General features: G+C 37.2%; 1 protein-coding gene across 1 annotated transcript; it reads left to right on the top strand.

The window, feature by feature from the left end:
• Positions 1-8,728: 8,728 nt before the first annotated feature.
• LOC108745678 lies at positions 8,729-9,188 on the top strand. Its single transcript, XM_018481972.1, is given in 2 exon segments — positions 8,729-8,910; positions 8,913-9,188. Coding segments are annotated over 2 exon segments (333 nt in total). The 5' UTR covers positions 8,729-8,831; the 3' UTR covers positions 9,167-9,188.
• The last annotated feature ends 5,622 nt before the right edge of the window (positions 9,189-14,810 follow it).

Consider the following 14,810-nt stretch of genomic DNA (forward strand, 5'->3'; position numbering starts at 1 on the left):
AATTTACTAGAGAGAAAAGATTCTAAATATAGGAAATATCTTTCTTGAAGATTGTATGATGTATTCCCAAAATCTTTTCGAATTTCCCAAGGAAGCAATATAGGAAATAAACCCCGGTATCTGGATGGATAGGCGATTAAAAGAAGTTTCTGCGATAATCTATAAAATAATATATCTATAAAATAATATTAGACAGTTTATTCAACGGACTTTATTACAACACTCGCGCTTTTATTAACACGGTGTTCTAGCTTACGGACTCTACGAGTCCTTCTTACAAATAACGAAATTATGTTACATATATTTATGCCTATTTAGGCACCGCGTTCTTGCTCCCTTTGCCAATTACTCCGATTTTACACGGGTTTATCGCATATACAAAGACTCCGGCGGTCGACCTGCTCCTCCTGAGCTCTCCAGGCTCCAGTAGTCTTGATCCGTAACCAAATACTTTGCTCCGAATTTCAATTCACGATTACTCCGAATCTGGAGAGATGATTTTACATCGCATGGCGAAGAGGGAAAGACGACCCGCATGTGCGTATAAGCTTGATGTCCTGTCACGCTGCGTTGTCAGGTGTCACCACTTGCTGGGATTGTTTAGATGTCGCGGAAGTACTGCTCGCTAGCGTATGTCCGTTACCAACTTGTTTTTTATAACTGGCCAAATTACTAAGTAGCTACAGGATATTTTACAGCTCGATCAGCCTGGCATGACATTCAACCTCGAATGATGGTTAAGTCTGCTATCTTTGAATGTAGTTTACGCAGGTAATGCTTTACAATCAAAGTGATTCTCGCTTGCAGCTGTAACAGTGACAGAAGATTAATTAGCGCTAGAAGGTAAATCAATTCTTTGTATTATTGAGTACTTCAATGTAAAGATATACATAAAATAAGAGATTATTTAATTCGATGTGTCAGATTTCATCCGTGACCAGAGTTTTAATTTATCCAGTGATAGTACGATATTGTATGATCTGGACGAAAGGTTGAAACCGGGTACACGATGTACCATAGTTTAGACTTTTTACAATTACATACGGGCCTTTATATTCTGCTTTCAGCTTTTTACTTTGCCCTGGTTTGGACTGAAGGTCTCTAATGCCAACGAAGTCTCCCGGAATATATCTGGTAGGTACCTTATGCTTATTACTATAATAAGTTCTATTGTAATTATGAATTTTGTTGCTTGTCTCTATCGCTAGTTTACGAGCAGTCTGTCTCTCAGCATCAATTTCGCTATCAATGTTAAACAATTGATTAATCTTTGAGAGGTGTACCTGAGATTTCGCTACTCATAACCCAACAATAGTTTACTTGGTGTCGTTTAATCGAACTATAGTGTTATTAATTGTGTATTGCGCTTTGGGCGTGCCTTTTTCATTTATTCGGTTCATTGACCATTTTTCTTAACGAAGATTTTAAGAATTTATTTGCTCTCTCCGCTAAGCCGTTTGCCTATGGGGAGGCTGCCACAATTTTTCTATGCTTAATTTTATGTGAATCAAGAAATTGTACAAAGTCATGCGCTGTTCCTCTATCCAAAACCATTTCTGTGAGTACTCCAAAAATATTGAATAATGAATTTAAGAATTCACGAATTTCTTTAGCTGTAGTTGATTTAGTGGAAAAAACCAAGTGTATCTTGTAAACAAATAAATTATTACGAGAATGTACTTATAACTATCGACTGTTTCTGATAATGGCCTGAAATGGTCCATATGTATTGTTTCGAATGATGTAGTTACTGTTTTAATTTTGCAGAGCTTCTTCTCTGACACTTCTTGAAAATAACGCTAGTTATCATAGACACGATACAATTTTCAACATATTTACGAACTTTCCTACCATGGACGGAAACCAATATATTATATATCACTTAAACCTGCGAGGGTTTTTCTACGCCACAGTGAGCCATCTCATCATGGTGAGTTTTAATTATATTCGTGATCATGGATTCCGGTACGCAAAATCGGTATCTATCACTGCCTTTTCTGTATACGAATCGATGATTCGAAGTTCTCATTTTCCGTAACCTCCAACTCACTGGCTATTTGTTTTAGTTAAGCATTCGACAACTGTCTATACTCTAATTCTCTCTCGATAGTGCGTTAATGTAAAAGACATCTCGACTCAACGCGTCGACATGAGTCATATGTCTACCTGGTCGGTGCGTTAATTTAAATTTATAATTTTATAGAGCGAGTGTCTACCTGGAGATTCTGGGGTTCAAATTCGCTTTGTTGACTGCATACAGTCGGTGACTACCGTGAAATTCAACCCGTAAAGGTACACATGAAATCTTTCTATGTCTCTTACAATTGCTAACATCTCTAACTCGAAACTGTGATACTTTTGTTTAGCTGAATTCGTATTCTGACTGAAGTACGCAACTGACGCCCATGCACCGTTATTTTGCTGCATTAAGATTGCTGCTAATCCCTGAGCGCTTGCATCTGTATGCAACTTTGTCTCTGCCTTCGGATTATACAATCTTAAAATAAGATCAGCTACTAATTCTTTTTGGAGAGTTTCAAATGCTTTTACGCAATCTGAATCAAAAACGAAATCGACTGACTTTCTTGTTAAGTTATATAAGGGTTTGGCAATGGAAGCATAGCCTTTAATAAATCTGCGAAAATAATTTGTTAGTCCCAGGAACCTCTGGCCCTCGTTAACGCTTTTCGTGAGAAATTGCTAATTGCTTCTTTATGCCGATTGCTCAACGTAATGCCGTCCTTGGTAACCACATATCTAAGGTATTCGACTTTTTCTTTAAAAAACTGACACTTGTTATAATTTTTTTCAAAGCCGTAGCTTTTAAGCAAAAGCATTATTGTCGTAATGTGTTTAAATTTTCAGTTACAGATTCTGACGCGATCATAATATCGTCTATATATACGATAACCTTGTCCTCGCGAATCAGCGACTGTAATATGTTTATGCTTTTGGAATTCTGCTGGTGACTTGCAATATCCGAAAGGTAAACGTTTATATTCGTATTAACCTTCTGATGTTACGAACGCGAAATATTTAGTATCGTCGGGATGTACACGAATCTGATGAAATCCATCCTTCAGATTTAGAACCGTAAATACTTGTTTGCTACCTAACGTTGTGAGGTAGTCATCTCTATAATTGGAAACGGAAATTTCTGTTTTGCGACTCGACTATTGAATGGTCGTAAATCCATACGTAATCTTAAACTACCGTTTCTTTTCCTTAAGGATTCGCGAGCAATAAGGGGAAATATTCGGTTTAAAAATATTCCGTTCCAGTAGATCTTCTATAATTTTCCGAATATGTGCTTTTTCTGCAAAAGCAAAACGTCTAGGCGCAAACGCAAACGTCGAATTGTCTATCAGATGAATTCGTACTTTGTAATCATCTTCAATTAAGGAACATTAGCTCTTTCGATCTCATGTATCAAATTATACAAATGAGTTCTAACTGTTACATCGAAATCTATTTGAATATTTTTTAACTTGGCTTCTAAGCTACGTAGGCTGGACAAGTTTCTGCAAACAATATGAAAAAAAAACATGTAATATTCGGTAAATGGCTTTATTGTTTTTCGAAGTATTCGCCTTTAAAATCGATACATTTTTGCATACGCTTGAACCAATTTTCGAAGCATTTTTCCACTCTAAGGCTGTAACCTCAGAAATCAGTACAAAAGGTTTCAACAGCTGCTTCAGGCGACTCAAATCGCTCACCACGCATCTTATTTTTAATGTTTGGGAACAAAAAAAAGTCATTAGGTGATAAATCATGTGAATACGTACAATGAGTCATCAATTCGACATTATTACTGGATAAAAAAATCAACGGTTTGACGTGCTGTGTGACAGCTGGCGTTGTCATGATGAAGGATGATGCGACGATTTCGGTTTGTTCTATGCAATTCATTTATGACTTCTGGCAAACAAATTGTTGTATACCAATCAGTATTTACAGTAGTCCTTCGATCCTCTAAAGCCATGGTTGTCACATGTCCAGTATAACCGAAGAAACAAGCAATCATTTGCTTGGCAGCACTGCGTGAACGAACAACTTTTGTTGGTTTCGATTCATTTTGAAATACTCAAACAGTGGATTGTTATTTACTTTCGGGCTCATATGAATAGATCCATGTTTCATCCTCAGTAACGATGTTGTAGACCAAATTTGACCGACCTCGGTCGAATTTCTTTGCTCCATTTAACACGAGCCTGTTTTTGAGCTTCGGTCAAATTGTGTAGGATCCAACGACTGCAAAGTTTCCGTACGCTCAAGTGATCATGCAAAATCGTATGTATTGCTTTCATGTCAATGCCTAAGGATGCTTGAATCTCGCGGTATGTTATATGCTGGTCTCGCTCAATCATTTCACGCACAGCATCAACATTAGTGACAACAACAGATGACAGTGGATGGACGACCTTCACGGAATTCATCACTAAGAAAGGTACGTTCACGTTGGAATTCAGCAAACCAATTATAAACAGTTCTATTGGATGGTGCTTCATCCCCAAAAGCCAAATGAATTCGATCGATGCATTGTTTCGGAGTTAGATTACATTTGTAATCATAAAAAATCATTGCCCGAAAATTTTCACGCGAAATTTCCATTTTCTTACAAAATAACTTTTTTTAAAATACTGTGCAAACAAAAGTAGTTGGCTTGGTCAAACTGTCAATTGAATTATAGGTTAAAAACTTCTAATTTTATGGGTATGATAGTAGCAGAACGTTGGCGCCACTGGAAGTACTAGATTGCAGAAACTTTTCCAGCAGCCTACGTATAAGATGAGTGAGATTTGAATCTGTAATAGAAATTTGCTTTCTTTCTCTAATGCGTCTACTCCTGCCTTGTAAATTAACATTAATTTCTCTTGAATGAGGAAATTACGACAGATGATTACGTATTGAAACGCATCATCTTTTAACATGTTTAACTCGATATTGAACTTAGTATTAGGAAGTTGCCCAATAATTAGATTAGAATATACGATGCCGCACGTAACAATTGGTAAATTATTAAAAGCTTGAAACTTACGCGTGTTTCTGCTTACATCTTTCGAATTCTCGTCGAAGAATTTAGAGTACACGCTTGCTTTAACAAATGAGACCAGGCTATCCGTGTCTACTAATTCTAGTAATGAACAAATTTTATTATTAAGTTTAATGATTTTGACATGTGAGTTACTTATCGAGAGGCTGTGTCCTTCTAATACGGTTGCTACAGTCTCCACCTGTTCCGCAGTCTCCATCCTTTTCTCATGCTCTGCTTCCTGGAAGGTCACCGCTGACACCATCTCCTTCGGTTGCATCCTTCCAGCCGCTTCCTTCTTCGGAAGTAACGGACAATCAGATCTCAGATGTCTCGTCGCCTTGCACAAGAAACAGGTGAGAGGTTGTGCTTGCTGCTTCTTTTCCTCCTTGCAATCCTTGGCGTGATGCCCTTTCTTGCTGTAACTTTTTGAAACATGTTGCTTCCATTTACTCCTCTAAAATGCCTGTAAGCGCTTCTCCATCTCCGTAGAAGCTTCCGCAACTACTCGCATTTTTTTTACGAATTCTTCAACGATGTTCACCTGAAGTGGTTACCATGGCTCTTAGCAAAGCCATTGCTGTACCTCCAATTAACAAGGTAATCATATTGTCTGAAAGGTTAAGATCGTGCATTAATGCCATTTTCTCTAATGCATAATGTTGAAATGTTTCCTTTTACGAGTTCCATCTTTTGGCCTCGACATTCCTCATACGGATAAAGAAAGATATCTTTCACTCAAACATCTGACTTCATAGACCAATCCACGATTCCAACATGAGTCCGGATTGCATCTCGTACCATTTTTTTTAGCTACTTTAACCAGCTTACTGGATGCCAATAAAGTGACTTCATCCGTTGCTCTGTGGATTTGGGCTACTTGATCCACCCGTTGTATATACACAAGCTCATTTTCTGTTTCAGCTCCTGCGAATTCTGGGATCTGCTGAGCCAACAACGTGACTGCATTTGTCGGAGACAACAAGCCAATCAAACTTGGCGTCATTGCCCGCTGTCCGACATTCCCCATTAAAAACGTGATACTTCTGCACGGTTCAGGACGGCATTACGTATTTGAACCGCCTCTTCCTCTCCGTGGCTCATCAAATTTCTGCATCTTTCTGGTGTTCTGCCATTTCTTGACGGGTTTGCTGGAATTGTTCCACTATTTCCTGGTGCTGCTGTCTCAGATTCCCGAAGGAGGTGAGGAAATTCGAGAACATTCTCTCCAACACGGTATACGCAAGATTAACGAATTGTAATAATTCTGCCTGCGAGGCTTCCTCCGAAGCTCCGTCCTTGCCGTCGAGCTCTCTCGCTGCACGGATCCTGTCTCTTCCAAGCTTCTTGCCGGTCCATTCTTTTCCAGGTGATCCATTATTGCATCAACTAAATCTCCTCTGCTTTGCAGTATTTCTTTTAATCCGAACTTGTGTGCTTCTCTTTTCAGCTGAGCGACCGAAAATTTTTCGAGATGCTGTCTTACCTTCTCGTCGCTGCATGCTCACACAAAGGATATCAACTGCCAGTCACCTTGACGTTACCGCTCCTTTGTTTTGAAAAATTCCAACGTACGTGAATCTCATTTCTGAATTAAATGTAACTATAAGGAATTTACTAGAGAGAAGAGATTCTAAATATAGAAAATATCTCCCTTGAAGGTTATGAGATCTATTCCCTAAATCTTTCCGAATTTTCCAAGGAAGCGATATAGGAAATAAATTCCGGTGTCTGGATAGACGATCAAAAGTATCTGCGATAATCATATATCTATAAAACAATATTAGACAGTTTATTCAACGAACTTTATTACAACACTCGTGCTTCTATTAACACGGCGTTCTTACTTACGGACTCCACGAGTCTTTCTTACAAATAAGGAAATTACGTTACGTATACTTATGCCTGCTTAGGCATCGCGTTCTTTCTCCCTTCGCCAATTACTCCGATTTTAGACGGGTTTATCGCGTATACGAAGACGTGCTCCGGCGGCTGACCTGAACTTTCCAGGCTCCAGTAGTCTTGATCCGTAACCGAGTACTTTGATCCGAATTTCAATTCACGATTACTCCGAATCTGGAGAGATGATTTTACGCCGCGTGGCGAAGAGGGAAAAACAACTGCTTTCGCTCCGCATGCGCGTACATATAAGCTCGATGTCCTGTCACGCTGCGCTGTCAGGTATCATTACTTGCTGGGATTAAATGTCGCGGAGGTACTATTCGCTAACGCCTCTCCGTTACCAACTTGTTTTATAATTAATCAAATTACTAGGTAGCTACAGTACTATGACTCTTTAACATTGAGTCAGAAGTCCACATAGGGGATATAGAAGAAAAAGAAACTAGAAAGCAGTCTCCGCTAGCATCGAACGAAGATTTATCAGCTGTGGAGACATTCGACGGAGTAACGTCGTGAAGCAGTCTCCAGCATTGAACAAACGTTTCATGTATATTGAAACAATATCGTCAAGTACAAAAGCTATCGTGTCTTTAAAAATGCAAGTTATAAATTACTGTTCATAATTCATTTCTTTAGTATAAAAGGAAACAGTTTATACTGGTCATTTTTATTTATAACTAACATTTATACAATATAAAAGACATAAACTTACTAAATACACGTAAAAGTTAATAGTTACCGATAAAATGTAATTAAATTAAGTTAAAAAGTTAAATGTCTAAAATCTAATTTAAAATTAATCAACTTTTTATGTTTAACTTAACTTTTAATTTTTCAATTTGACACTGCGCAACCCTTATTTATATTTCTTCCTTACTCTTATTCCTTACGCTTACAGAAGTTGTCTGGAATTCCAAATAAATGAATACAGGCGTGCTGTTCTACTCCTAAAAAAACTTGTAGGGTGGTAACATTCATTTTTAAATTAAATTAATTATTCAGAAATAAATTGAGAGCCGATAAATTATCGGATTCACACAATTATTCTGATAATCCCCCCAAATGATTGTGTGAATCCGATAATTTATCGGCTCTCAATTTATTTCTGAATAATTAATTTAATTTAAAAATGAATGTTAGTTCAACATCTTAACACTCGGAACTATAAGGCGCTTCGTATTTTAAAGTTTGAATATTTAAAACAAGTTCCATTTCCAATCATATTGTTTATCACACGCGCGTTTGTACAAGCGTATCTCACTACACATATCGGTTATTGCGAGGAATGTTGCTAAGGTCTCGGTAGTCTAAAGACTTAGGACGCTCGCACGGAATGCAAGAGATCCGGGTTCGACTCCCGGCCGAGGCAATATTTTTCGCAATAAGTTTATTACAATTTTTAAGATTTGGGAAAATTTGGGGGGATTATCAGAATGATTTTGTGAATCCGATAATTTATCGGCTCTCAATTTATTTCTGAATAATTAATTTAATTTAAAAATGAATGTTAGTTCAACATCTTAACACTCAGAACTATAAGGCGCTCCGTATTTTAAAGGTAAAATAAGAGATCTTATTTTTACAGTAACATCTACAAAATTAATAATTTTATACAATAGTAATATTTGGCTTCGGCCTTCCTCTCCAATTCTGACCAACTCTTCTACGATAATTACGACAGTAACCGTCACCACAACCACCGCCATCTAGATTATCGCCACCTTGATCATCACTATTTTTATCATCTTCACTATCATTGCAGTCATCATTTCGATATATATAGGGTTGGCCATATTCGACGGAAAGATGTGGCAACACTGTAACTTTTGACAGAGATGTTAGATCGAGTAACGACGTAGCGCGTTTGAAGCGTCAGTCGAAGGAAATTTGTGCCATGGAACAGTACACGCCACGCGAACGCTCTCAGATTGTTGAAATTTACATTCAACAAAACAAGTCAATTGTCGAAATGGCTGAAACTGACTTGAATGGCCACCGCGTTCACCAGATTTAACGGCTCCAGACTTCTTTCTGTGGGGCTATTTGAAATCAAAGGTTTATGTCAACAAGCCAAGGACCCTAGACGAACTTAAGACCAACATCCGACAGGAAATAGCCGCCATATCGGCCGAAACATTGTTCAAAACGATGGAAAACGCTGCAAAACGGGCACTACTCGCCATGCAGGCTCAAGGCGATCATTTAAGAGATATCATATTCAACAAATAATGTACACAAATCTCCTTGAACCATATTAAATGGCTTTTACAATGAAAAGCAAAAAATGTGTTTTTTTTCCCATGATTAACAAAAAAACATCTTTCCGTCGAATATGGCCAACCCTGTATTTGGCACGTCGTATCAATAATAATGGCGGAGATACCATCGGGCCCGGCTACGACCACGTCCCTGTCCTCGTTAATTTACTGATGAAATAAAAGAAAATGTAAAAATATAGTATTGTAAACAAAAATAAATATACTAAAGAAAAAAATATTAGAGATGTACTGGATATCCGATCTCCGGTTCTTTTGCTATCAACAGATATATTGTATATACTCTCTAAATCTGAATCAATGGATAGCCACTAATTAGTCCATATGCCCAGTGGCATTCTTGTCATTGATAATCAGTGAAGTTCAACTAAAAAAGGAAGAATATTTAAACATTATATAACTAAAATACTGACATTTGCACGTTAATTTCAATTTTTCATTACCATATTCATTGAATTTAAACACAAAACAAAGTTAGTTAAATCACATAATAAAGATTAGCTAGGTTAGGGATCACATTTAATTCACTGATTACCAGTGGCACACATGGCACAGATATCAGTGATTATCCACTGATACAGATTTAAAGAGTATAATAAGTAAAAGTAAGATGTTATTCGCTATCGTTATCTAATAATAATAGAATTATATTTAAATATTATAAAAATATACATACATTTCGACCATATATTAGGTCATTTTCCATGTTACATAAATTAAATAAAATCAACATTAAAATAATTCATACCACATACGAGGTCTGTTCAAAAAGTATCGCGAATTTTGTGTTTTTTCAAAAATTATTTATTTATTCATGAATATCTATTTTGTCCCCTTCAAAGTAATCCCCATCAGATATTATACACTTGTGCCAACGTTTTTTCCAATCCTCGAAGCACTTCAAAAAATTATTTTTTGTGATCTTGTTCAGCTCCTCCTTCGATGCCGTCTTTATCTCCTCAATCGTAGCGTAGCGTCGTCCTTTCATGGGCCTCTTCAGTTTCGGGAACAAGAAAAAGTCACAGGGGGCCAGATCTGGGGAATACGGTGGCTGCGGCATCATTAGTGTGTTGTTTTTGGTCAAAAATTCGCGCACAAGCAACGATGTGTGAGCAGGGGCGTTATCATGGTGCAAAAGCCAATTTTTGTTCTTCCACAAATCCGGGCGTTTCTGGCGGATTGCTTCGCGCAAATTGCGCATAACTTGCAGGTAATATTCCTTATTGACCGTTCTACCCTGTGGCAAGAACTCATGATGCACCACGCCCCTGCAATCGAAGAAAACTGTAAGCAAAACCTTCACATTCGACCGAACTTGGCGCGCTTTTTTCGGTCTTGGCTCGTGCGGCAGCTTCCATTGGGATGATTGAGCTTTGGTTTCCACGTCATAACCATAAACCCATGATTCGTCACCAGTTATGACCCTCTGGAGCAAATTTGGGTCGTCGCGGACAGAGTCCAACAGCTCCTTAGCAATGTTAATGCGATGCTGTTTTTGGTCGAAATTGAGCAATTTTGGTACGAATTTCGCGGCGACCCGTCTCATGCCCAAATCATTGGTAAAAATCGAATGGCACGAGCCAATCGATATGTTTAGGTCCTCAGCAACCTCTCTAACGGTGATTCGACGATTGGCCAATACTATTTTCTTCACTTCATCAATGTTTTCGTCTGTTGTTGACGTGCTCGGGCGTCCGGCACGCTCTTCGTCGTTCACATCTTCTCGGCCCTCTGAGAACATTTTGTACCACCGATAAACGTTGCTTCGGTCCAAGGTAGCTTCACCATATGCCACAGTCAACATTCGGAATGCGTCCGCGCACTTAATTTTGTTTTTCACACAAAATTTGATACAGATTCTTTGATCCATTTTTTGGAATAGACAAAAATCGAAGACGAGCCAAAACACGTGCAAGCAAAGCAGCTGTCAAAAATTAACTGAACATTCAAAATGGCCGAACTTGTCGGCATAAGTGAGAGACATGAGTACCAACATAACGCCACAAAAAATCGAAAATCGAATATACGTAACCCGCGGAAATTCAAAATTCGCGATACTTTTTGAACAGACCTCGTATTCTCGCAAATTCCTCTTAATAAGTGTATAAAATAACAGTTAACCATAATGTGACCGCGTATTAACTATTAGGCTATTAGATCTCTTCTTAATCGAAAAGCGTACATATACAGATTGTCCATAATAATTATAGAGCGAATTATTATCGTCATCATTTGAAGAAACACAGCATAATACATCGCCACTTTACATCATAGACAATCTGTATATGTACGCTTTTCGATGAAGCAGAGATCTAATATTCTAATAGTTAATACGCTGTCAAATTATGGTTAACTGCTATTTTATACCCTTATTCATTCCTGGAATAACACACATGGGCAGGTTTAAGAAGAGATCCTATAACTTCTTGCTATCACATCATGATCTATACAATGATCTATTTCATCAGATTGCACATGTTGTTGCTTCAGGATTAAAGTTTTTTTTTTATTATAAGCGCATGACTGCGAGAATATGTGGTACGTCGTTTGAATTGTTTTAATGTTAATTTTATTTTATTTATGTAGCATAGAAAATGACCTAATATAGGGTCGAAACGTATGTATATTTTTATTTAAATATAATTTTATTATTATTAAGTAACGATAGCGAATAACGTCTTGCTTTTGTTCTGAGCCACTGAACTTATATTATATATTAATTTATTTAATCGAACATTGAATTATTTTTCATATAATAAGTAAATACAATATAATATATCATTCTGTTGTTGCTGCTGCAGTTGTTGCAGTTGCTGCTACAAAAGAGTCGCATAACGCTTCTGCTGTTCTTTTTGATGTACAAGGACTTCCCTTAACATGCATTGAATGCATTCAACAAGGGTATCCTTTTCTAAGAGCATACAGCAGCGTCTGTAATTTCTTCTAGCAAGAACAAAGAAATGTAACCATAAAAAAGTAGATAGAAAGCTAATGTGATTTTTATGTCAAAATGACGAAAAATAAAAAAGAATACCGCATAAGAAAATGCAGTAAACGCCCGGAATACTATAAACTTATCATAACCTTATAATAAAAAAGAAAAATTGTTTCGAAATATGCGTTTGAAAATTATGTAAAACTTAACATCTCGGCCTAGCATCAATCAATAATATGAAGTTGTCACAGAGTGAAGTTGCACATCGAGCGTGGATTGTCACAATGGTGACATCAGAAAGGTGAAGCGTTGCATAAAACAGATGGAATGGGGGAATTTGACAACTAAAACGCAACCGACAATGCATGGCAATTCAAGATCACATTGGCCATGGAAAATTCATGATCACGTAGGAAATTTATAAACATACGTATGACGGAACGCGCGGGCGTTCGCCAATATTGAGAGCGCTTTCAAGTACACAATCTTAACGAATTATTTTTTTTATTCATTTGTAGTCTCAGACATTATACCAGCATTTTTAGATTTTGGTTCCAGACGACAAGCGAAGGAAATTTTCGAGCGCTCGTCCGTGCAATCGCGCGGGCTTCCACCATTATTCGGAGGTTCCGTGACCGTTATCTCAACAAATTATTTTTTTTCTATCGTCAGTGATATCAGACATTGCTTTCGTACTTTTAGATTTTTCCACAACACGCGGGGACCGCGATCTTTGTTTAAAACATCTGGACATACATTGGAAATTTTTGAACACATCTATATATGAGTGATCTTCAATTGTCTGTTATTCCAGTGTGGGCTTACCTTTAATTTTCGCTCCAGGATCGCTTCAAACTACAATCACATATTTTATTAGGAATCAATTATCTGTTCGCTGTTATCTCAAATTATGGAAATTAACTTCATTGTAGTCATATCGAATATACACATAATCATGAAACATACGAAAAATAAAAAAATTTTTATACATTTATAGTGACAGAGTCTTAACAATTTTAGAGAAATCAGATTGCTAAAATAATTACCAATTTATTCTAATTATATTGTACAGTTTAGTGCTCGTTGTTACGGCATTTTACGTTATGTGGACGGAGATACGCAAATACAACGGCAAGCGGCAGTCGAGTTGCCACTGTCGTGACGTCACGCAACACATCCAAAGGGTTGAGTCCATATCCGTGTGCGATCGTGCTTCGGTCTGTAAGGCCTGTTTCAAGTTTCAGGCGATAGAAAAGAGCTCTGACTCTCTCTCGTTACGTTCTCGCTATCTTCACTTTCGGCGCACCGAAGGCGACTAATTGTCAAAACAGCCCGTCCTTCTCTCTCTCGTCTCTTCATTCAAACGTGAAGCGCTTAGTTAAATAAACATATTCAATAAACGCGGAATACAAAGCGTATGGAAAATCACAAACATTTAATATATCGTAAATTTCCGCGTTTTGACATAATTTATTTTATTTTGAATTGATAAAAAGTGTATACCATTACTTCGTTTTGTTAAAAGTTAGATATCTTGCCAACTTTCATTGGAATTTGAATGTTTTAAATCTTCTGGACAATTTAAACAATTTTTATTTTTTTGAACAGATATGTAAAATTGACAAGAAAATTTATTGGTTAAGATCAAAAGATTTAAGATTAAAGAAGTCTCAAATAATACCGATTTCTTATGTTTGTTTCGACTTCTATCAATGATTGTCAAAATAACGTTCTTAGCATATCTAATATTAATTCTAACAATGGGGAGTTAAGTCACAATACAGAAATAATAGGTATTTCCCCTGAGAATTTCGGAGAGGCTGCTTCCCTTAATACTTTAAATGAAAAATGGTTCGTTAATCTAAGCATTGACATTCATATCGAGGTACAATACAATATTTATTGCAATTAGATGAGGGATTTGGACTCGCTTTCAGTAAAAATAACATGAATAGAACAGTAGTTGAATTCATAAAATATTTTTAAAAAACATTTGGAAATATTGATCACAAAGAGAATTATTGCTGACAAAGAGAATGTCACGGTTGTTTTGAATAAAGACGATTACATATCAAGAATGGAGGAATCTCCTCCGAGAAGATTCTCTCAGATAACGTTACATACGAAAAAATCGATAAACATCCTACCAAGAAATTAATTTGTGATTTGCGTTTCCTTGCTTGTTATATGGAAAGGTAAAAACTTTATTGACGATTCCACATATCGAAGATTACGCACGACAGATGGTAGCATTTCCAGAGCATATAAATTAACAAAGATCCATAAACAGGATAATCCCTTAAGAATTACGTCATCTGTTAATAGCCTATTACATTATTATTCATATCTGCGTAATATCATTAACAATTCTATACCTGAAGCTCCTAGCCATATTAGTGTTACGTCCAAGCTCAGGAAAATGGATTTAAAAAGAGAAGGGAGTAGAAAAGATGGAGTGTGGAAGGACGGTTAGACTCTTGTCTCGCAGGTATCCGCGCAGAAGCAAATACCGCGAGTCAAACGCACCCTTTTTATTGCTCGCTTCGGAATATGGGTCAATGTCTCGTAAAGACGCTATGACCTGTTTCCTACGAGCGGTGCGAATACATCGAGTAGTCGGGAGAATCGGATGGGATTTGATTAATCTATTTCGTGGATGGAA

Source organism: Trachymyrmex septentrionalis, unplaced genomic scaffold (assembly GCF_001594115.1).
Source record: "Trachymyrmex septentrionalis isolate Tsep2-gDNA-1 unplaced genomic scaffold, Tsep1.0 scaffold144, whole genome shotgun sequence".
Taxonomy (NCBI): Eukaryota; Metazoa; Arthropoda; class Insecta; order Hymenoptera; family Formicidae; genus Trachymyrmex; species Trachymyrmex septentrionalis.